Consider the following 24546-nt stretch of genomic DNA (forward strand, 5'->3'; position numbering starts at 1 on the left):
CCTCTCTCGGGTCATTTTTCAGACCTACATGCTTGAGAGTTGACAACCAATTAAAAATGACAACCTTTGGTTGCACCATAACTGATTAAATGGGAATGAATGAGACTTTAAATCAATAGATACCTGTATGAATGCTTTCTGAGCCAATCAGGGGTTTTGATATTTGTTTGACTGAACTTTAATTTTTTTCTCTGGAAAGATGCATTAAGATAGAGTTGTATAAACCCAGAATGTTAACAGTGGGAGGCCCCATTTGGAGCTTGGGCAGTCAATACGTGTTAATACAATATTTTCTGTGTGTGAGTGTTCCTGAGGGTTAGATTGACCTATCTGCCCACTCAGTGAAAAAGTAGCACCTCTGCACACCTACACACTACAATGGAGACATATTTATGACTCCTAATACACAAGCATGCACACATTCATACACTAACACGTATACACAAACATATGACATATTCCTGATAACACAAAAGCATCTTGTTGCTGATAAAGCAAAATATGAGATTAAGCCAGAGACTGGATGCCATTTTGTCTACCACCAAGTCTAGGTTTGCTTATATTGATGACAGGTAATGCTTTGGAAAGATAAAGGGAATGTATGGCATCATTTGAAGCCAGGTTTAAAACGGATGGTACCAGATGTTAAATCTTTCTGTAACTTTATATACAATTTTGGTTTGTCACAAAAACTTTTTATTATAGATTTTTTCATACCCTCTTTTTTGTATTCACTATTACGAACTTGTTTTGGGATGTCGCCCACTTTGCAATGCTGTTCCTCATCATTCTTAATGCAATCCCTTCATTTCATTACTGTATTTTTCTTTATTTCTTCAATTTGGAAATTTCACTCAGGATATTTTGTGTGACTTTACATCAATGTAAATGAAAAATGTTAAACTATAATCCGTCTGTCTCTCTCCCCCTCTCCTCCACAGAGTTACATTCATGGCAGCAGTCAGGCTCAGTTTGTGGCTGAGTCCCACATCATCCTTCTTCTGAGTATCCTTTCACCAGCGCGTCTCTGTTTGTATATTTAATGTTTGGACATAAATTGAAACAAGGTGTTGCAAAAAGTCATCTACAATTTAACTTTATGAAATTTCTCACAGCACGTCTTGGCTAAACATTTATCTAATTCCCGATTTGTTTACACACAGCACATAGGAAACCTCCCTTATGTGTCTGAAACCGTGTCCAATTTTTCCTGTCTGGTACATTTGTTTTGTCGGTGGTGCTCATTCTCCATAGGGAGGCTGCCTGCTGGACTGAACAAACAGACAATACAAAGACCAGAGATTGTCCTGTTTTAACTTCACCTCTGTGTGTGTGTGTGTGTGTGTGTGTGTGTGTGTGTGTGTGTGTGTATATAGATGATTCTGTTTGTCTTCTTTCCTGTCTGCTTGTATACCTGTGTGTACTTGCACTGGTGCTTTTGTGTGTGTGGGGGTAATCATACCGTTGGTTCCTAGCTGTTGTGTTTCTCCCCATGGGAAATGGCAGGTCCAAGGTTGCACCTGCTGCAGAGCAATATTTGTTTGTCCGCGCAAACACTTTTTATTTTTGAGCCCATCTGATTACATCTAAATGAAACACACACCTGCTGAAAGGCTTACACACCTATCGTATCCTATTGTAGTCTGGTCTGCGCAGGTGGTGTAAACACATTTTATGACTGTGATAGAGGCAGTTTCCCCATGGATGTAACCCTATTTAATTCCTGATGCACAAGCACACACATCCAGATAGCACACAGTCGCATAACTTTGCCATCTAAGGGAGAAATAGAAGCAAAGAAATGTAGTGGAATGGAAGGTTGAAATGCCTAGGAAAAGTGTCCGACTCTAAATTATCCCATTCCTAATGTAATATCAATCAGAAAAGCTTATATAAATATGTTTATTTCAATTATATAAACAGTATGCGGATGTATTGTAAATATTTTCTAGAACATTAGGGTGCACCATGCCAGGCACAATAAACCCAGATGTCAGGACTGGCAATATGATGGCCAGATGACTTCATTATCACAGTGTGGCAAAGCTTACAATTACCCAAATGGTTCAATCTTTGGGTTGTATGGAGATATGTCTTATGTGTGTGTCATGGCAGCATAACATGCCTGCTACCATATCATCAAGGGGACGCCTCCATTTCCACTCTGTTTCTTCCCATGTGGCAGCCTTTGTTTGTGCACCCCGTCAGGTTTTCTTCTGTAATTTGGATTTGTATGCAGCCCACGCAGAGAAAAAGAAGCTGTAATTATATGCCACCTGAGGCTGTGCTTTGCAGTGATTTTAGAACAGCTTAAGTGTTGAGAACTGCTTGCTTCTGCAAAAAGAAATATTTTCTCAATGAACTTTTAATAATGAACTAAGTCAGCCTATCTTTTTTAATAACCAAATGAATGTTCAGTTAAGTCAATATGACAAAAAGTCTTAATGTGCTTTACACGCCCACAGCAGCAGTGGTTCCCAACCCAGAAACCCTTGCAATGGGAATTCTAAACATGGTGTCCACCCCGTTATTACAAACATTTAAAAAGTATTTGTATAAATAAGTTAGGATTAGAAGTACAAAACATATCTAACCTTCACACATTAAAAGTGACTTTTTGTCACAAAATCTTGGCTGTTTTTTTTTTTATCTCTGCGGCAATTACATTATCATTCTCAAAAGAGATTCAGATTTAAGATTCAGAATTAGCTCTGTCAAGTCATTTGTTTGACCTTGTTTACAACTGTGTGCTGTTATTATTATATTTGCAGAGTTGCTTTGATATCCCCACACTGTGAGGGCATTTAAAACTTACTTTAAATTGGGAATCTATTATAATTGATTATATACCAAGGATGAGACCAAATCAGTGCAGTTTACAATAAAAAAAGAATGTGTTGGTTTGGTTTTCCTGAAATGTTTTCTATTGCAACAGAACCCTGTTTGATTCATTTATAAAGCACAGTTTCTCCTTTTTTTATAATTATATTAGAACACATAAAAGTAAATTGACATTTCAGGGAAGTGCTTCTTATTAACATTTAAGTTTAAGTGCAATACAGTCTCAACACAACTAGATTATTATGAGCCTTATTTAATAGTTACTCGCTGAGCTCTTGTATTGTATTGCTTTATGTTTAATACATCTGCCACAGAGGTACGTTTTTGGCTCAGTTTTCTATGTTATACCTTTGTTAACATTGCAAGATAGAACGATTGTGCTGCATTCAGGTGATAGCGCAATCTGTTGGAAGAATTAGCTCCCAACTCAAACAATTCAAGTGAGTCCCCCCTATTTCCGAACATCATCTGGGAAACAGAAATCAATGGGTTGTTTAAGTGCTTTAAGCGATATAATACAACATGTCGTCTTTGTAGTTTCCAAGTTTTTTCCACGTTAGGACTTTACGTCAGACTTCCAGACCATCTGTGGTGTATAGTAGTAAACCACTAGCCTCAGCGGGTGTGCGCTCTCCGACTGCCATTTCAGTTTTTCATGTTATTGTGTCCACACCCTTTAAATATACTTAGTGCTGTCAGAGCGCTAGTGACGGATGATCTTGCTAATCTGATAGAGTGCTTCTATGCACAAATGTGCGTATTTGTATGTCAAGCAGTTCTCCTCGGGGCAGTGTGTACTTCCAGTTTCTCTCTCGCCTGTATGCAAGGGTGTTGTTTCCTTGACAACCTTGTCCCAGATGCTGCAATCACCATGGGGATGGTGCTGCTAAATGAGGCTGCCACCTCCAAGGGAGATGTTGGCAAGAGGAGAAGTAAGTAGCAACGTTTTAGTTTTTTCACATTATTTTCTTATGTCCTTTTGTGTGTGTGTGTGTTGAGTTTGTTGTGAGTTTTATAAAGTGTGGTGTGGCGGGTGTTATAACTATGGTATGTTATTTCTTCTTGCTGCATCCAATGTGTATGCATTGAAATATGTGTTTTGAAGAGGTAGCTCTGGAGTTGGAGAGGTTAATGAGTTACACATTCACCCACAGATATTATTCCCATATATGTGTTTACTAATTCAAATGTCCTATAGTCACATTCAAGAGGTATTAACAAGAAAATTCATTCGGCTGCTGTTTGCAGTTTGGCCTCGGTGATGTCTTGGAAAATGCCATCATCTAACTGCAACATTAAAAGAGGAAACGATTATCCGCTCTGGAACTTATCTATCAGACTTACTGCGAGTGCTGAGAGGATTTTCCTTCTTCAAGATTTGACTTGCACTCACCAACCTAATAAGCACTTATTTCTTTACAAGGCCCCTTGCTGCAACCCTTGATCGAAAGAAAATAAAATGTCATCACCTGTCTTCCCACCCGCTCCAGGCTATACTGAATAAGACAAATGTCTTTAGAGCTGCCTCTGATGCTTTGTGCTCACTATACTGTGCTTTGTCGGAAGACGTCCTAGTTTCTGAGCGTACTGTAATTCACGCCTTGACACTTGAACAGTAGGCACGCGGAAATACTATTTAAGAACTTGTAATAAAATGCACTTTCTATATGGGTTCAAAAATTGCACCGTAGTGGTCGAATTCTTCACATGCTACTTTGAGGTGATTTGATTTATATTTATTAGATCTATCTTACTAATGAAAGAGCAAAGAAAACTCTGTAATGTGTGCCATTACAAATATCAAGAGTTCTCTAACAGGTTTGCTAATGTGGGTGCAGGCGTGCGTAAACAAGTACTCACACACACAAACCATGTTTAACTGAACCATCATTGCAGTGCTTTCATTAGTGTGAGGTGTATTCACATGCTGTCAATGATATAACTGCCTCTGAAATCACAACTTCCTAAGTTAGATGTGCCTAGTGTATCTTGATGCTTAATAAACTTTAACTAGCCGATAGTTTTATGTAGGGTTGTCAGAATATTCTGGTTTCTAATTGACCTCTAAATTATTTAGTTTGTATGAAATTAGTCAAGTTATTATATCGACAATTTACAGTTGGTTATCTAATACGCTCAGATTGACTGCTGGTGCTTTAACATCACAGCCTTTGAATTTATTCTGATGAACGGTTCAAAGTTGTTCTTAATATTCACAAATACCACCTGCACAGAGAGTGCTGGGAGAATCATACAAATCAAACTAAATTATTATATAGCTAAAAAAATAACACCCTAAGGCTCCCTTTCAGCTGAACCCTGAGTCCTTTGTGTCACTCTTACTCAGAAAGTAGTAAGAATACTTGTTCAATGTTCAATTGGGAGCAATGTATTTCAAACCATAGGTACATCATTGAATGTATGATCAAATAAATGTAATCATCATGCTAATCACAAGGATTGACACATTGTCATGCACATAAAGTAAAAAATACTCACCAGCACTCAAGGCAGCAGATCAGCTCTTCAAATGAAAATGATTAAAATCCAGTACAGTAGAAGCTCATAAACATATGCATATTATGTGTTGTTTTCAAGAGATAACTATCTCTACTCTTTTCATTTTGTTTATGTTCTCCTTTTTCAAAATGTCACTCATTTATAAAATGTTCTCTTAACTACCTATATAGCTGTTTTTATTCATTCAAAATATGAATCATACATTTTATTTGTAGAGTGCTTTCTTCACCCAAAGCCCCGTTATACAGGATACTAAATAAAAAAAGCAGAACATAAGGCAGGAGAATGCACAACATTCCAAGCACAGGCACTTGTAGCTAAAAATATGTAACGGGTGTTATTCAGAGTATGTTTAAAAAATGTGTGTTTCCTGAAAACTAAGGAGTCTGGGTGCATTCCTAAACTGTTCAGGCAGAGCACTCCGAAGTCAGGGGCCACTGCAGCAGAAGGCTCTGTCCTTGTTCCCGTTGTTTGAGAGGAGAATGATTATATATGCAAACCTGACTGAGTCAGTCCAGGACAATGCCCAATCAGCCACTGAAACAGTGAGTGGTAGATTTGCACTTCACTGATTACACTGAAGGTGAGTCTCAGAAACAAACTTATTCTGTACCTGTTCTACACTGAAGCTGAATCCCTTTGATATCACAACATGATGAAAGAATCTTGTTTGAAGCACCAATTGGCATCCTACGCTTCTGGAAGTTTGGTGGTGGGGTTTTGGAGGCAAAGTGTGGCAATGAAGCTGCAACCAATGTGGGCCATTGATAGACATTGACAGACAGATGGTTCAACCAAACAAATGCCAATGAAAAAAGATTACAGCCTCTTTTTGTTTTGTTTACCCTTATGTTGTGTTCCCAACGTTTTTGGGGGGGAAATTGTATTCTAATATTAGTCTATTACAGTCAGATAACATAATTATCCGCTGTCTTCACTATAGGGAATATAATGAGTGAATTTAATCCCATGTTCTACTTAGAAATATGTGTTTTGGGGCCATACATAATAAAATGACAACAGGATTGTGAGGTTGTGAATGCATAATAAATTAGTCATAGGCGGATTTTGCGGGGGGGCAGTGGCTGAAATATGTTACAGCATTACTACGTCGAAAACTGTTCCAATACAAATATTTCGTATATCAATATTTTAATAAGGTAGGACACTGGTTAATAATATTGTAGCGTGTTCAAGTAACCAAGGGATATAGTAGTTATCAAATAAGTATAAGATGTGCACAGTTATGATAAGTTTTACAGTTATGTAATGCACTGTTGTTGGGGGTAGAGACCGCCCCTTCCATGTGAGAGTGTGTGTACGGCGGGCATGGAAAAGTCATACTCAGTGCGGTGAGCGCTGGCTTTATTGCTACTGTATCCATAGCATCCCACGCAATAGTTGGGACTGTGTACTGACGTCAGTAAAAAAAGTTTGCCCCCCCAAGCGCAAATGTCAAACTCCGCCTATGAAATTAGTGATGATGTAGTTAAAACAATATTGGATGATAGTAATAATTTTTTTATGTTGTGGACTGAGATCAATCATGAGAACACCATGAACGTAGACAGTGTGATCACTAGTTGCCAAAGTTGTGGATTTGATTACATACATTTACAGACACAGAAGTAGACATTTCAGATCATTTGAAAATGCTACATGTGCTGTCATTTCTTGTATACACCAATAAAAATGTACATATTTTGTGATTTAGATTGTTCCTGATGAGTCTGGTGTGGAAGTGATGAGCACAGTTAATCATTAGAAATATGGGAGGTGGTCCTTTAACCACACTAATGACAAATGATTGCTTTCAACCTTTTCCTTTGCTGCCCAAGCAGAGTTTCTGCATAATCTCTAGATTATGATAAGGGGACTTAGATATTAGATGGCCCATACTGATAATTACCTCAAACACGGAGATACAGTTACACACAAGTGGATTTTAATTAGAGAGGGTGTGATGAAAAAGCAACTCCAGAAGCCCTTCAATTGCCTCTAAGGGACCACCAAATCATGCACACACACATGAGTACACACACTTATAAAATCTAGAGGCAAGATTATGAAGTTTTTGTTCTACTTCCTCTTTGAGATGTCAAAGCTTGGCAATTAAAATGGTAATGACTTTATAACTACCTCAAGACTTGTTCCAGTCTGAGAGAACACTCGCACGTCATCGACGTACATCTTAGACATGCAGGAAAACGTGCTCCCATAATGTCACCTGTTTAAGGCTTACATATCACATGTTCACAGGACTCATCTATTATGCTCCTTTTATCCTCCACCTCACTCTAACTTGCCCTTTCCATTCCTTCTCTTCTTACATGAAGAAAAGTCTATTTAAACAAATATATATTTATGTTAGCTATTTGAATCTAACCTCTTTCTATGTGTAAATTCCACCTGCTAATTCAAAAACATGGAAGAAAACACATCATGCATATTGAATTTCACCGCAGTGCAATGCTTACACCAACCTGTTACGTAAAGCAAACACAGTATCCAGACAGAAGATTGAATGGAATAAACCGTGTTATATCCCACACACCACGGTCACTGCGGTAACAGTCACACACACACACATGGACACACAAATTAAATAAATGAATTATAAAGCAGCATAGCGAATAGTCGTCTGTCAGTAATATCGAAGGGGATTAGGTGTGAATGGTAGTATAATCACTGAATGTGGGTGTTAAATCCTTGGCATATAGCTTCCATACTGCCGAGTGCAGCCACAGGAAGTTATCTTCTGCTTCCATGGGCATCTACAAATCACAGCACACACTCTTTCTCAGCAAGGGAGTTACTGAACTAGTAAATGAAGTTACGAAACGACTACATTTGCAATAGTATTGGCTCTGGGGGGAGGGGGTTGACTTACTCAAAAGCTACGTGAAAGTGAATACAAGTGAAACATGAAGCCGGGTTTTGGGGGTTAAAATAAAGTGTCAAGAAAAGTGAAAAGACAAATGACAGAGTAGATGGTTATAAAGCTAGGCTGTGACCGCAACAATTACCATATCTCCTTTATAATATAACATAATGGAAACTTAGAGAAGTCTAAATTAAATCCAGGATGACCCCAAAATAACCTGATGCTTAGACACTTATGCGTCTTGAAACCGGTTAATAATCAAAAACTGTGAAGAACCATTTAGCCTCCCAATATCTCTTCATATTTGTCCTCTTAATGAGGTAGGCTTAACCTAATATGTTTATTGGCTTCCCGGGAAACATTTATTTCTTACCATGCCAATATATCAGGATTTGAATTGAGCCAAGTCATTCAGTCAAAAGAGGGATTACCACCTTTGTCACTGAGGGAAATCATTCAGCTTAAACAACTTGTCATTTCGCCAAGGTCATAAATCACGTTCATTAGCATGCTTAGCGCGTGTGTGTATCGGGAGTGTCATTATCCATGGAAGCATACTGAGATACCTCTCAGTCATAACTGATTAGCTGTGGGAAATACATCCCACTATACCTAATGAAGATACACAGACGTTCTGTCGCTCACGTACTCCCCGGCACATATGTAGATGTGGCAACTCAGGGAACACGGGGCCACAAGGGCTCTCCCTGGAGACACTCTCAAATATGCAGTGCTCTCAATCAAGACCCTAAGACAATGTCACACACACACATACTGATTTGTATTACAATACTCGTCAGGACATTGTCTTGAATTAGTTTTCAGGGTAACCTTTGTTCAACCCCCAATATGACCTCAAAATGTAAAGTGAATAATGATAATTTATAATACTTTACCCTTGTGGCTGATTAGTCCTAATAAGACTAGCCGTATAAGAAAGCAAACGCATACACTGATTGCTGAGTGGGTCTCCTGTGTGTTTGTTTACAGTAAGTACATGTGTGTGCCTATGATCAATACATTAGGAGTTGAATGTCATTTACACACACACACACATACACACACACACAGTACAGTCCCTGAGTTGTGTGAGCATGTTTGTGTATGTGTGTATGCAATGATTGATATGTTTTATTGTAAATGCTAGATTTCAGTTTAAAGAAAAAGAAAAGAGAACAGTCCTGACACTGAACAATGACACACACACACACACACACACATACAGCGAGAACGAGAACAAGCACATATCTCACTATTTAGGCTCCAGGAGAGGTCCTCTTCCTAATCCCTGATTAACAATATCAGTCGGTGGTGACAGTTTAATTTAACACAGTGCCTCTCAAGGATTAGCTGCTACATGAGGGTGTGTGAGTTTGTGCACACACACCCTCACACAGCCACTTACAATTCCTCTGCAGATTAAAGATCATGCTTATGTATATTTCACTTTAGAATAGCCACTGAGGAAATAAGATGATAATACTTGCAAAAACTATTTTCTGCAGCACAGCGGGGTTGATAATGAGAAAGGGGCAACGTCACATAGGTTGAGGGATTGCCTAATAAAGGTAAATATTAAAAGTTTTTGGCGTGATGAGGAGCAAAAGTTTATGTTTTGGATATTGTTTACACCAGCATACTATTTATCCCCCGCCCTTAGGCTGCCCTAGGGCCTAACAAAACTCTGCAACTGACCCACATTTACCACAGAAGACAGCTTTTTAAAAACAATTAAAGCCATTGAATTTATTTACATACAGACATGAAAACAAACCAGTGTGAGTTCTCCCCTGGAACAGGAGCTTTTAAACTCTTCCTACCCCAGACAGGTGCTCCTTGTTGAGCAATTCATACAACAACACAGGTGACACATACTAACGTAACAAATGTCAAATGTGAATTTTTCTCATCATTTGGACGTGTGTATGTAGGTCCTTTGTTGGTGATTATGTGTCCGTTTGTGTGTGTGTGAACATGAAGATATGAGGATGCTTTTTAGTGTGTACCATGTCTAAACCCTGCAAGCACATTCAATTTGAACTGAGATCAAACGGAGAGAGTGTCGTCAGCGGTTATAATGAGCATGAAGTGATTTAAATGGTTGCCGTTAGCCAGTATTCAATATTTCTCACAGGCCATTGTCTAATAAATATGATGAATATATCAGGTTGTCTGCAGGACCAGTGAACGGTTGGGAATATATGGAAATTAGAAAGCATCAAGTGTAGTTATAAAAACGTTGTTACATAACTGTTCAAGTCGCCATTTCTTCATGTCGGTTTTTTAAACTTGAAACTCTTAACTATGTGTGTGTGTGTGTGTTTCTCTTTCCAGTCATCTGCCTGGTTGGCCTTGGCCTGGTGGTGTTTTTCTTCAGCTTCCTGCTTTCCATTTTCAGGTCCAAGTACCATGGGTACCCCTACAGGTAACTATAGCAACCATACAGTACCACTGTACAGATGCTCACACAAGTTTCACCCAGCTTACTCAAACACAATATACAATGAATCTTAAAGTCACTAAAGTTGACATGAAATCGCTGGGAAGTTATTGCAGACGCAGGGCAAACATCCAGGCCAAAAGCGGATCCATCCATTCCCATTATTTCATTGATCCGTAGACAGCTGTTCGATTGGAAAATACCGCCTACAAAATTACAAGCCACAGCGCTATTGTGTTTTTTCTCGAGAGCAATGTGCCAAAACTTCAACAGAGATTTGCAGTCTGACTTTGTTGCACTGAATATTAGAAATCATGGATGTTTTTCTTAGGTCATCATACAGTAAATGTGTTCAGACACTAAAGCGCTTCAGCTTAGTGAGCTAGAACAGCAGCAATTTGGTTCCACTTTGAACTAAAGGTCGCCACTACATAAAATAAGATTTAATGTGTGACAGAAAACACTCTACAAGTCCTCAGAGCCTGGGTCCAATTCATCGCCAATGAAGCAGCTGTAGGATATTACAGCAACACCAGAACAGCTCCAGCTTCACCTCTGGAGCTGGAAGCGATTTGTGATTTTGCGGGCACTTTACCGAGGCATATCATTTACTATCCTGGGGGCTTTAACCCTGTTGTGGCTTGGAATTGGACCAAATTACACTGTGCCACCTCAGTGGAGGGGCTTAAAGTTCAATGATTGTTGTTGAGTGACTTTGATAGTGAGTTAAGTTTTGGTATGAAACTGGTATTGCCTTATCTTCGGTTCATAAACTAGTTTTCTTCCAAATATCCCAGATGACTGTCATGTGTTGACAATATGGGGGTCGTCAATTACAGAACATCAATTTAACCCTAAGATTATTAATCATTTGTTACTTCATCAGGAATCATTGAGTTATAATCACAAGACACTAAAATATCCTCTAGTTTACACTAGCAATTAATTGGAAATGATTTATTAGAATTGTACCGATCGAAGAACACCTTAATAGTTCTTATAATGGCCAAATTACAGCGTTAATTTCAGGAAACCTTTGGGAAATTATTTAAAATTTAGAGGCTCATAAATTGAAACATAAAACCTTCAGTATTTGAGGTATGAATGATTTGAGAGAGCCTCTTTCTTCTTTGCTGCTTGATACTGAATGTATCCAAACAGAATGTTAAATGTGATTTTTTGAGCAGCTAAGTTGTGGCTGTTTTTTGAGATAATACAGCCGGTTTAAAACCCAGAAGTAATTTTATTAAATATTGTTTCATATGAAACATTAAACATTTGTTCTATTTAGCAACACAAACTATAATAAGCTGTCAGCATCATCTCAGAATTGTAAAGACAGGTCTTCAGGAAGCATTTTTCTTTTGCAATTTGCCTGATTACATGATTCTAGAAACAGTCATCTACATTAGCCACAGTTTTTAGTTTTTTATGGTAGCCTCTGCATGAAAAAATAACTCCCTATTATCTTCTCTTTTCTCCTCTCTTCTCTTCTCCCTTTAATCCTCTGTCTATTAGCTTCCTTATTAAGTGAAGAAGAAACCTGAAGAGGAGGTCAGAGAATGGTGAGCAGTCGGTAGTTGAAGAGAAAAGGAGTTGAAGATACTTGAAGAGGAGGCAGCGTCAATATTCAATCTGGAGTTTCTTTTTTTAGTGTGTTCCTCCTACCATCACATCTGCAAGTTGAAAATAAAATAAATTATTAATTCTTACACTAGAACATCAAGGTGTTTGACATGTCTTTGTATTTTGTCTTTTTTATCTTTTAGTTGTTGAATATTCTGTGTGAGTAGATAATACCTGTGTCTGTGGAATGCTGTTTTTTATCCATATATTCGATGTTATTTATAAAAGCTGTGTTGCCGGTCAAGAGAAGCAGCAGGTTGGAAAGATGTGATGAAAGTTGAACCGAGGGACAGATAATTAAAGTTCCTTTGATTAGTTATTAGAATGGCTTATTACCAGTTACAAAGTGACACTCTTTTCATGGTGCGGCTAGTTTTAAATTGATAAAGCTAAAATATGAATGTCATTTATCACACAGGTCCAAGTTACTTCTCTATTACACTGCATGTTTACACCTTTTCGTCTTAGACTTTACATTTTTTGGACCTGGACCAAGTTATTTTCCCGTCTTCAGCCTATACTTGTTTTGTATGAGAGTTCATTAGGCATCTAAATGTGCTCGCATTTGGGACCGAATGTCAAAGGAAATATATTTTCTCAAAGTTGTGAATGTTAAACAAAGTCACGGTCTTACTTTTCTCCCTCACCGACACTGATCTTAAATCCCTTAGTGCAAAATAGTAGCTCATGAGCTGAGTTTACACAAGGCCAAAAGCAAGTGATGTAACCTTTCTTGAAGAATGTGAGAAGCATAGGTCATTTAGAGAATACATACATTTCTAATTCTATCACTTGTGGACTGCCCACTAAAACACTGAGTGGGCTGGAGCATTGAAACCATTTATGTAACCCTTCTTTGCGTGGGCTGTTGCAGAAATGTATCTGCAGATAGACCAGTTTTGCAAAATGTAATAAACATATTCCTTTCAGACTCTCCCAATTTTGAGTGAACTAATAAAACTGCAAAGCCCTTTCAGATGTAGCTCCTTGTCTTGCTGTTTCAGACAGTAATTCATCGGGAAATACTGAACCTTTTTTAAAAAGCTAAATATTCAGTTGGCTATTGAATTGTTAAATAGTGTGTTTGAATGTGCCACTACATACAGGAAATAAAAGGAACACAAAGGTTGCCTAGAGCTCCCTCCTATTTTTCTGCAGAGAAATTATATATAATTAGGATGACAATGTTCAACAAGATAGTAATACACATAGCCCCCTTGTAAGAGATGAGAAATAATTATAGGTTGTAACACCTGCCCTCGTTATGCTTGGTAATGACGTCCTTAGTGGGTAATAAGATATACAGCCTATTGATCACCCCAGAATAATGTTTTTTGTTTTGTTTTAGGATATTTTAAGGCAAAGATAAAGGAGTTAAATATATAAGAATGAGCAGAATTTCCCATCTGTTTCCCCTCAACCGTTGGCCTTTACGGTTGGGAGGAGATAAGCAGAACAAATGTCACCTTCAGGGAGGGATAAGTATCGGCAAATGGAGCTAAATCAATGTGGATATTAGATATAGGGCAGCTGTAGAACAAAAGACGTAATGACATATAGAATAATCTCCAATGCTTCAAAAAGTCACACTTGCATGCTAATTTAAGGCACAAATCTTGTAAAACTAATTAAAGATTTGAATTAGTCTGCTTGACACTACTAATGTACAAAGTGTATTCCTTGTAGGCTGTCTATAAGTTGATTAACTGTTCTTTATTTATATGGCATGGGAATGCTAGTTTTGTAATTAAGAAAATATACTCGTAGAGTCACAGACTGAGCAGGTAACATGAAAGCAAATAATGGAAACACTTTATTATAAGTTAGATTTATCCACCCCTCTAAATACTCTTCCTGGTATGTAGGAATGTATTGAAGTAAAAAACCCTCCCTCCCCCTCCCCTGCTACAAACTGAGCTTGCAATTTAGGTTGAGGTGCTGTAACTTGTGTTTTGTGTGAATTAGAACCTAAGGGAGGTCAGATTCCCTCTATGAAAAACTCCAATAAGAGGTATTATGCATACAACTGAAAAACCCAATTACAGATCTTGTATTAAAATATATAAAAACTAATTGTCTCTTAGATCTTAACGGAATAAATGTATCTTATTTTGCAGCAGATGTCTGTCTCCGATGTAAAATCATGTTTGTATTTACTAGAATTGTCATAAAATTAAGGAATATATCACATTTTGTTTTATTTAAAAGGCATACCCAAAATAACGTCATAGTGACATTTAGGGATTACGACGTTTTAGGAAATAAATTATAAAAGTATGCGTCATGAGGGGGATTTGTTTACGTGTGTGATTAAAGCTCATATGTTATATTTGAACAATATGTGACCTGCTCTATCAAAATCAGTCGCATTGACCCGAAGACACATTTTGAGTTGTGTACACTGTTGGAAAGAGGAGATGCCTAGCTTTCTAATTTTATTTATTTATTTTTTTTATTTAACCTTTATTTAACCAGATAAAAAACATTGAGATAAAATCTCATTTTCAATGCTAATTGCTAATGATATCAGGATTGTTTTTGTACTCCAAATATTAAGCAAAATATGTCACATTATATAATGACTGTCACCGAGTCATCATTTTGAGAAAAAGGCCTTCAAAGTTTCCTCCTCTCTTGAATCCATCGATCTGATTGATTATTAGCGGAGCAAATGATCAAAGTAGTACGGGGGGGAAAAAAATTCGTTTGGATTACTGGTCTGGTGGAAGCTCGTGTGTGTGTGTGGGGGTTAAGTATCTTGCCCAAGGACACTTCGACATGTTGACTGCAAATGTCTTATTGTTACTCATGACTAATTAATAAACCTGTCTTGCAAAGACTTTGAACTTTCTAGAAATTGGTAAACTCAAGTAATCCTGACACTTTTATTATTATTCATTAATAATGAATGTGTGTGTGTGTGTGTGTGTGTGTGTGTGTGTGTGTGTGTGTGTGTGTGTGTGTGTGTGTGTGTGTGTGTGTGTGTGTGTGTGTGTGTGTGTGTGTGTGTGTGTGTGTGTGTGTGTGTGTGTGTTTGTGTATTTTTGCATTTGTGTGTGTATTGTGTTTGTTTCCTCCATATCTATACAAAACATGTTTCTGAAGTGTTTTGCTCAAAATACCAAACAGATCACCCATTGTAGCATGCCTCATACCCCTCTATTTCAGCCCTGTTACAGAAGTGCTGATTCTGAGACTGGCCCTTTAATGGCGCGTTTCCACTGCAGCGCGGAGCTCGCTTTAAGCGTGCCGAGCCGTGCGGGGCCCGTTTTTGGTTGCGTTTCCACTCTGGCCCCATAAAATCGTGGTTCTAGGGCCAGGAACAACCAGGCTGAGTCGGGCTAAGTATGCTAAACTAGAGAGAGAATCGCTGGCAAGGGGGCTACAACTACAACAAGATGAACATATTTGACCGTGATTTAATTGTAATACACGTTTCAAAATGATGCCGAAGTAACAACATACTGATACCGGTTAGTAAAAACCATGAATTAATGCTTTGACAAGTCTGCAGACAGACGGCAGGCGAAAAACCTTTTAAAATGCGTGTTTTCTAAATGGAGATTGGCTAAGCTAACGTTGCATATGCTCCGACCGTCCACACTCACAACAACGGCCTATACAGACATAAATAAAGCAGCGACTGTATTCGCCATGACACAGGCAGTCTGTGGTTTGTACTTGTTTAACTTTTGTCTAGTTTCTGAACATATATGAGGAGCTGTGAGCTCTGAGTGCTAACAGCTAACGGCTGTGTTGTTTTTCTGGGGTTCTCATTGAAGATGACGTCACGGCTCCGCCTACACTGCGTTACTATAGATACTACCCCAGTTCCTAAACTGTAATGGAAATGCGCCATAAAGTGAGCCAGTCCTAACGAGGCCTAGCCATACCGAGCAAGGCCGAGCGAGGCTGTGTAGTGGAAATGCGCCATAAGTGTAACCGAGCTGCTGCTGGCCACGCCCTTTTAGAGCTGCTGCTGGCCACGCCCCTTTGGAGTGTCCGCATGCAGCTCTGTGAAAAGAAGGGTGTCTACTCTACCAGCAGAAACTCAGCTAAACGCTGCCGTGATTAAACTCCATACTATGTTCCAAACAACATCAAGCATTATTTCTGAAACAGTGTGGAGCTCAAACGCTTTCTCTCTCACGGGTTTATCACAAGGTGAGTACCTTTTATTTCCTGCTTTTTTACACATATTCTCTCCAGTACAGCGTTAGCTCTGATAGTTAGCGATGCTTGCTAATGTAAACACAGACCATATTACTTCAAAACGTACTGGGTCCAAAATCAAATAAGAATAACAAAAGAACACATTCAAAAGAAAAGGAGCCTTTCAAGAATACATTTGTACGGTGTGACACATTGTTATTGTTCTTTTGTATCCGCTAATGTTTATTTCCATGCTTTGATCTGAAATTTTTTTTTATAAGAATTCCAATTGCCATTTGGATGGTGAAAGCAGGATTGACATTTGCAGGGCTCATGGAAGACATTACTGATAGCAACTTTTGCAGGAGCGTCTTACTCCTTTCTGTAATCCCTTTTAGAGAGCTTCTTGTTTACAGCCAACAAACTCATCTTGCTTTCCCCTATAGATTAATGAGGTGACTGCAGGTTGCTCCCAATTCTTCATCTTTAATAGTTCATTATTCTTCTTGTTCTATCTCTTTCAACACTTGTGCCTTCATCTTAGATGTAACCTTTAAACAGGCACTCCTGCTGATGTTGCTTTGCACTGTCACAGCACCTCTTCAGTGCTTTCTCATTGTAAGATGTGCAGTATATAAAAGTGTTTGCATTAGGCATTTTGCGACCTTTACAAGTGATGTAACCCTTCTCTTGCTCAGAGCTTGCCATTCACAAACTGCTGTGCAATGAGGTTTTTCTTATCATTGTCTCAAGCCTTGTGTAACTTCAGAAAAAAAGAGCTCTATAGGAACTTCTAAAATATATTTTGCAGTTGTATTGAACTTTTAAAAATTCCATTCAGCTTATGACAGTTAACTGGGGAGTCCTGTGGAGGTGGTGGGAGACAGAATAATGGCAGCCAAGCTGTCCTCCCTGCTGGACAATGTGTCCCACCCCCTCCAGGACACCCTGTCCTCACTGTGCAGCTCCTTCAGCGATAGGCTGCTGCATCCACACTGTCTCACAAGGATAAGATGTCATTTGTCAGTATAGTCCTATTTCTTAAAACCTTCTCTGTTGTTTAAGTGTCTGATACTTGATAACCACGAATAGTAAGCAATGATATAACATATATGATAATGTCAGACACTGTGTTATTTTCAATCAAGCCTAAAAGGTAATTTGTTCAAACTAGCTTCACTCGCTTTAATTGCTCCTTTGAATGTAATTTTCCTCTTTGGTTTCCTACTCAACACATTTTGTATTGTAATGCCACTCATATTTTATTTTTTATTTTATTTTAAGGTGACATTGAATGTTTTGAAAGGTGCCCTAAAATAAAGTGTATTATTTATTTTTTATGTTTTTAAACGGCATCATTTAAGTTGCGCTGACAGGCGACAGAGGTCCGTTCAGCGAGGCCCAAGTAAAGTTGACATTCAGCGTGTTGCCGGGAGCATATAAGGATTTATCCACGATGTTGAAAATGTTAAAAATGAATTAACCCTTCTATTGTCTTCGTTTTCCCCCCCTTACTTTGGTGTTCGCGGTCAAATTTGACCGGTCCTGTTTTAACTGCTATTACATTAACACAAAAACCATTAATCATCCCCAAATTTCATTTAACACCCTTTCAAACTGTAAATATTGTATCAGACTACTGGTATACATGAAAAACTGCAGTAAATATACAAAGAACAGACACTGAACATGTATTGCGTGTGCCAGGTGTGATCCATGTGGGGGGATGGGCACATAAGAGCGGGAAATGTGTCAAATTGTTCTGTGTGTGTGTGTGTGTGTTTGCGTGTGCCAGGTGTGATTCACATGGGGGGATTGGGCACATAAGGGGGGGGGGGACACATCTAGAGTATGTGTGTGTGTGAGGGTGTTTGTGTGTGTGTTTTATCTGATCCGGATGGTTACTAATTCCTTTTCTTTATGGCAGTCATTTTTGACCGGGAACACCATGGGTGTTACAAAGTTGACTAAATCATCCAAAATTCAATGAAAGTGGTGATCAGCTATTTTATATGTTCAAATGTCTACTGTGAAGGATATCATAAAGCCTTAATGCAATCGAATGTAAAACAAAAAAGTTATGATAGATGAAAGTAGTAAATCGGTCAGATTTGACCCGAAGACAACAGGAGGGTTAAAAGAAATGTTTAAAACATAAAGATAAAAAGGTTTAAAAAAGTTATTGTTTAATGTTTTAAGGAGGTGACGCTACTCAGCCAATCAAATTGGTGCAGTCAGTGAGTAAGCACGGTAGATTCAAACACACACAGAGACGAGACAAGAAGAGAGAAACAGTCGGAGTCATTTCAAATGGCGTGCTCAAAAAAGAGAAAGGTAGACAGCAAAAACAGAGCTTTTAATTACATGTTCTCTTACTGGACCTCTTTGAAATGCAATTGAATACCCCTGCATTATAGCAACAACAACAACAATAATAATAATAGCAATAATAATTGGGAGGGGGGGCGCGGCTGTTCTTATGTTCTCTGAGGGGAGGCTCACCTTCCCACACTTTGAAAACCCCTGGTCTAGATAGAGAACTGTAGCGGATACGACCCGTTTCGTCTCCGTGTGGCATTAGATTTATGTGACGCTTTTCCACTCATTCTTCCAGTTCTCCTTTTTCCTGTGTTGAAATCGACCAGCTGTGAATGTGGGGGCGGGGCTTTTATACGCGAGTAGTGAAAACACTTCTGCGTAGTCTGCTCTCGTGTATCCTCCCTTTCGTCTCCTCTGGAAGCCTCCTCCCTCACCCCTCCTCGACTCCTCCGTGTGCATTGCAGCGATTGGGACGTCCTTCAACATGGCATGTCTTGATCGATTTCCGGGTCAAGTCCCGGAGGAGGGGGAGAGAGGAGTCGAGGAGGGATATTGAGATGAACCAGTGTCTGATGTTCCTGTCTTACCTGACCTTAGTGTCGGCGTCCTGCTGTGCCACGACAAAACTTAAAGAAACTCATCTGCTGTGTGTCTGTTCAGGGCATGATGCCACATCACTCTCCTCTCATCTTCAGTCCACAAACACTTTTTCCAGGCATCCTGACCACGGCTACTGGAATTATTATCAGAGTGCTGCTTCAGTTGTTGCTTTTTCATTGCATCAGTGTCTGTATTGGATCAAAGCGTGTGCATGTGCCTGTGTCTGTGTTTTCTTGTTATTTGTTTTGTAAGTGTTTGTGTGATTTTTTGAAGAAAAACTTTCATGTTTGATAAAAGGGATTTTGATAACATGGGGACATCTCTAACAAACTCCTTTGACAACGTTATCATCTCTGGTGATGCCTTGCTGCCTCTTTTGAGCACTTGTTATTCAGCATATGTGGATGCCGTTTACAGTGACCCAATAAAGGGGGAAAACATGATCATTTAGAGAAAGCGCTGTGTAGTGCCCTCGTGAATTCCCTCCCAGTGGAGAACATGTAAAGCTGTTCCCTAATGGGTTTCCGTAAAAGGAACAAAAACATGATGCAGAGCCCTCTTGGTACACCCTTCCAGATGAGGAAATGTGACGTGTAAGTGGCCATAGGGTGCCTTCCATTGGATACAAATGATAGCAGTGGGACCTTTAAAACGGATAAAGTAAGATGTAGGGTCTTAAGGGGGCATTCTAGTAGAAAACATGATGCGGAGCACTAGTGGGTGCCCTTTAAATTGAGAAAGTGGGGTGCATGACCCTCTCTGATACCTTCTAGTGGAGAACACCTGATTAAGAGTCCTCTAATGGCGCAGTTCCACTACAGTGCGGAGCTCGCTTTAAGCGTGCCGTGTCGTGCCGTGCCCGTTTTTGGTTGCGCTTCCACTAGGCCTAGTTCCGGCCCGGGGCCACTTTTTCACGTCTTTTCTGGCCCGAGAAAATTGTGGTTCTATCGAGGCCAACAAACAGGGCTGAGTCGGGCTGAGTATGCTAAACTAGAGAGAGGAGCGCTGGCAAGGGGGCTACAACTACAACAAGATGGACATATTTGACCGTGATTTAATTGTAATACACGTTTCAAAATGATGCCGAAGTAACAACATACTGATACCGGTTAGTAAAAACCATGAATTAATGCTTTGTCAAGTCTGCAGACAGACGGCAGGCGAAAAACCTTTTAAAAAGCGTGTTTTTCTAGATGGAGATTGGCTAAGCTAACGCAGAATATGCTCCGACCGTCCACACTCACAACAACGGCCTATACAGACATAAATAAAGCAGCGACTGTATTCACCATGACACAGGCAGTCTGTGGTGTGTACTTGTTTAACTTTTGTCGAGTTTCTGAACATATATAAGGAGCTGTGAGCTCTGAGTGCTAACAGCTAACGGCTGTGTTGTGTTTCTGGAGTTCTCATTGAAGATGACGTCACGGCTCCGCCTACACTGCGTTACTATAGTAACTACCCCAGTTCCTAAACTGTAATGGAAGCGCAGCATGAAGTGAGTCGGCCCTGTTAAGGCCAAGCCGTACCGAGCCGTACCGAGCGTGGCCGAGGCTGACCGTGTAGTGGAAATGTGCCATTAGATGGCCTTCCAGTGGAGAACACATGATGCAGTGCACCATTAGGTGCCCCTGAAGGATGAAAAAAGTAATGCAGAGTCTTCTCTGCAAAGTTTCCAGTGGAGAAAATGTGATGGCCTTCCCGTTTAGAAAACAGAATTCAGTGTGACATAGGCTGCCCCAACTGCTAGAAAATGTTCAGCACACTGGGGTAGAAAATGCAGTTGGCCCACAACATTCAACTACTGCCATTTTTATATTTGTTGTCATCTTATCAACCTTCACAGACGAAATATACGTTATTGTGGGTGTTTTTATTTCATTCTGTGTCACTTCAGGGTAGAACATTATATTAGCATTTTAGAAATGTTTGTTTTGGTAATATTTATAATTGTGAATGATACAGTATACCATTTATGTATGTCAGTTGATTCAATTATTAATTTAGTTGTGGAAGAGTCATTCTATGCCTTCAACAAAAGAGACAATTCAAACGTGTGAGGTTTTGCATTAACTCATGGAAGCATTGTCATGTATCATGTACGACAACATTCCCAGATGTCTTAGAAACCTAATTTATTTTTTTGAGAATCAATCTCTGAAACATCTTAAAGGGCCTACAAACACCTTCTCCATCTTCGTTCAATAGTCACACCACTGATGAGAAAAAGGTACTTCAGGAAACTCATTGCCATTTCTTTGATTCCATCCCCAACCTGACGCCCACCGCTGATGCCACTATAACCATTTCAACAAGATTCTGTCTGAGGATAAGCCATGTTGTGCCCTGAAATATAATCACTAAGATGTACAGCAATCACAGCATTATTACCTGAGAAAGAAAGTGAGAAGAAGGTAGGAAAGGAGAAGAAAAAGCATAGAGAGTCTGTTAAGGGAAGGGGGAAAAGGCATAAATAAAATGATAAGTTTACGTGACAGCTTGAGAAGTGCAAGATTCAGAAGTAGCATCTACAGTACCAGATATGATATTCCCTACTTCTACAGTATATGCAAGGAATTTCATTCTAGATATTTCAGTTGAGGTCTATTCTTCTGATGAAAAATACATAATCACAAACAGTGAAGAATCTGCAATTGTGCATGTGGCTGTCAAATCAGGTGGAGAGCAATGTTATCTATTTTGTGAAACTTCCATTATCTTTTTTTTCAAAACATCTGTACACCGCATTGAAACATATCGTACTAGTATAGTTTGCAAAAGTTCTACTCATTTATTTTCATAACATTTCATGATAAACAGAAAGCTTTTCTTGTTGCTCAAGTATTATTGCTTAATGCAATCGTCAAAACTCTGAGCTCAGTGAGCAGTGCTTTTAGGACTGAGTGCACCTGTGGAAAAGCCTTGGGTGCCCCTAAAATGAAGGAAAATATTATGCAGGACCCTCTTGAGGTCATTCTAGCTACGAAAACATGATGCAAGGTCATGTCTGTAAAGTTTCCAGTGGAGAATAATATGATGAAATGTCCTCCAAGGTGCCCCTCCAGTTGAGAAAAAAGGAATCAGTGCCATATAGGCTGTTAGAAAATGTTCTGTTTGTGTTGCCTCAACACAGTCAGCTGATGCCTTTTGAATATATTTTTTCATATTTTTTTAGCCTATTCAAAGGGTTGCTCTCTCCTCTGTTGTCATAGTCAGGATGTTATCTCTTCCAATATAGCCGGGGTAGTTCAGGGTGGTTTATGTTTCACAGTATCATTTCATGAAAGATGCAATAGATAACATTTTACTGAAATGTATCATGATGAAGAGAATGTAAGTTCCACAATGTATTGGCTGCAGAATAATATCACGGAAACTGTCAAGAGACATCACTTGACTTCCCCGGAGAGTCTTTACGTTTTCCTTGCAGAGAAATCTGAAGAGCTGTTGTCAATCGAGGGCATCAACGCCATGACACCATAACACTGTATCCATGGCAGCAAGTGCCTACAGACCAATATGAAGTGCACTTATTTCAGAGTAACAGCTTATGTGTCTTATTTAAGTGATATGTATGAGATATGCAGGGGAAAAGTTAGAGGATAAACAAGGTAGTTACACAAGCAACCCGACCAAAACACCATTTGCATTTTCTTCTCATGTTTTCTAAATATAACTTTTACAGCTTTTAATTACATTGCCTTAAAACAAGATTTCTCCACATTTCTTTCTTTCCCTTTTTCAACAAACTCTTCTTTCCAGTCTGAGACTCGGAGAAGGTTTTTTCTCTGGTGTAACAGCACAATTCACTTTGTAAAACACACGCATCAACATAGACACACATGCAGACACCCACACATATATTCACACACTGTACGATGCAGACTGTTATTACAAGCTGTTACCGTGACGGCCTTACGACCTGTCAGGCTGCCGTTTGTTGCAATACCTCAAGCATTGCACAGAGATAGTCAGAGAAGTCTCACGCACACACAGTCAGTGAGACACAGCTGGGGCAGGAAAGTTAGGATTTAAACTGTTGGCTCTTGAAAGCCCCGATTCATTTCCTGTGAAGTGTACTTGTCGCGCAGTAACATGTAAGACACAGTAATTGTCACTCTTTACTCCTCTTCCTAACACTTTCCGGTTCCAACTATATTATCATCGTCGCTCAATCTTCCCCTGCACTTCCCCTTCCCCTCCCCCTAAGCACACGGAAGAAGACAACAATCAGAACTCATCAAATCACCATCAGCCCCTAATTAGCGGTATAATTGTGGCTAATTAATAAATTGATTAAAGTGCCTGGGAAGAAACCAAACATACCCCACCCTTCGTTTCCCAGAGGGCTGACAGCAGAGAAGCCACCTCCTCCTCCTCCTCCTCCTCCTCCTCCTCCTCCTCCTCCTCCTCGAACACAAACAAACGCCTCTCCCCATGACTTCAGAGGAAGAAATTAGATAAGTCAGTGGCCGTCCTACGAGGCAGCAACAAGCTAATTCTCTCTCACAAACAAACTGTCAAAACACAAGTTTCATACGACGACCGGAGAGTTCTGAGATCATCATCAGAGAAGTGCTTTTTTAGCTTGCGCAGTGTCTGGGTGTTGAGAAAAGAGCCCTTCAAAGGGTATCCTTCAAAGGGGGATTAATTATTACATGGAGATTCTAAGTCTCTGTTGTCATCTCTCCCTCCCTCGCTCTTTCTCTCTATATATATTTTCACTGTGTCTTACTCAGCAACAACCTGCCAAATAGATCAAATCTGGTGAAAAAGCAATAACCCCCAAAATTAGTTTTTAATTATATCATCACACTGTATCGCTTGTCACCACCACCAGCTCATCCCCAACACTTGCCAGATTCACTCACAAGGAAGAAGAAGTATAGTGACACTTTAAAATATCTCACACACACACACACACACACACACACACACACACACACACACACACACACACACACACACATTCATTATTAATGAATTATAATAAAAGTGTCAGGATTAATTGAGTTTACCAATTTCTAGAAAGTTCAAAGTCTTTGCAAGACAGGTTTATTAATTAGTCATGAGTAACAATAAGACATTTGCAGTCAACATGTCGAAGTGTCCTTGGGCAAGATACTTAACCCCCAAATTGCTTCCGCAGGTGTCTAAGTTTTTG

General features: G+C 39.3%; 1 protein-coding gene across 2 annotated transcripts in view; it reads left to right on the forward strand.

Annotated features, from left to right (window-relative positions):
* tusc3 (tumor suppressor candidate 3) overlaps nucleotides 1-13440 on the forward strand; it is a 68330-nt gene extending 54890 nt beyond the window's left edge. Inside the window, exons 7-10 of one of the 2 annotated variants that reach the window (XM_034120759.1) lie at nucleotides 942-1005; nucleotides 3699-3773; nucleotides 10580-10670; nucleotides 12204-13440. In XM_034120759.1, coding sequence (XP_033976650.1) covers nucleotides 942-1005; nucleotides 3699-3773; nucleotides 10580-10670; nucleotides 12204-12219 — 246 coding nt within the window. In that variant the 3' untranslated portion in view covers nucleotides 12220-13440. Of the gene's footprint in view, nucleotides 1-941; nucleotides 1006-3698; nucleotides 3774-4089; nucleotides 4530-10579; nucleotides 10671-12203 lie in introns of those variants that run through there. The other variant, XM_034120760.1, reaches the window with a different exon arrangement.
* The last annotated feature ends 11106 nt before the right edge of the window (nucleotides 13441-24546 follow it).

The sequence above is a fragment of the Trematomus bernacchii genome, unplaced genomic scaffold (assembly GCF_902827165.1).
Source record: "Trematomus bernacchii unplaced genomic scaffold, fTreBer1.1, whole genome shotgun sequence".
Classification (NCBI taxonomy): domain Eukaryota; kingdom Metazoa; phylum Chordata; class Actinopteri; order Perciformes; family Nototheniidae; genus Trematomus; species Trematomus bernacchii.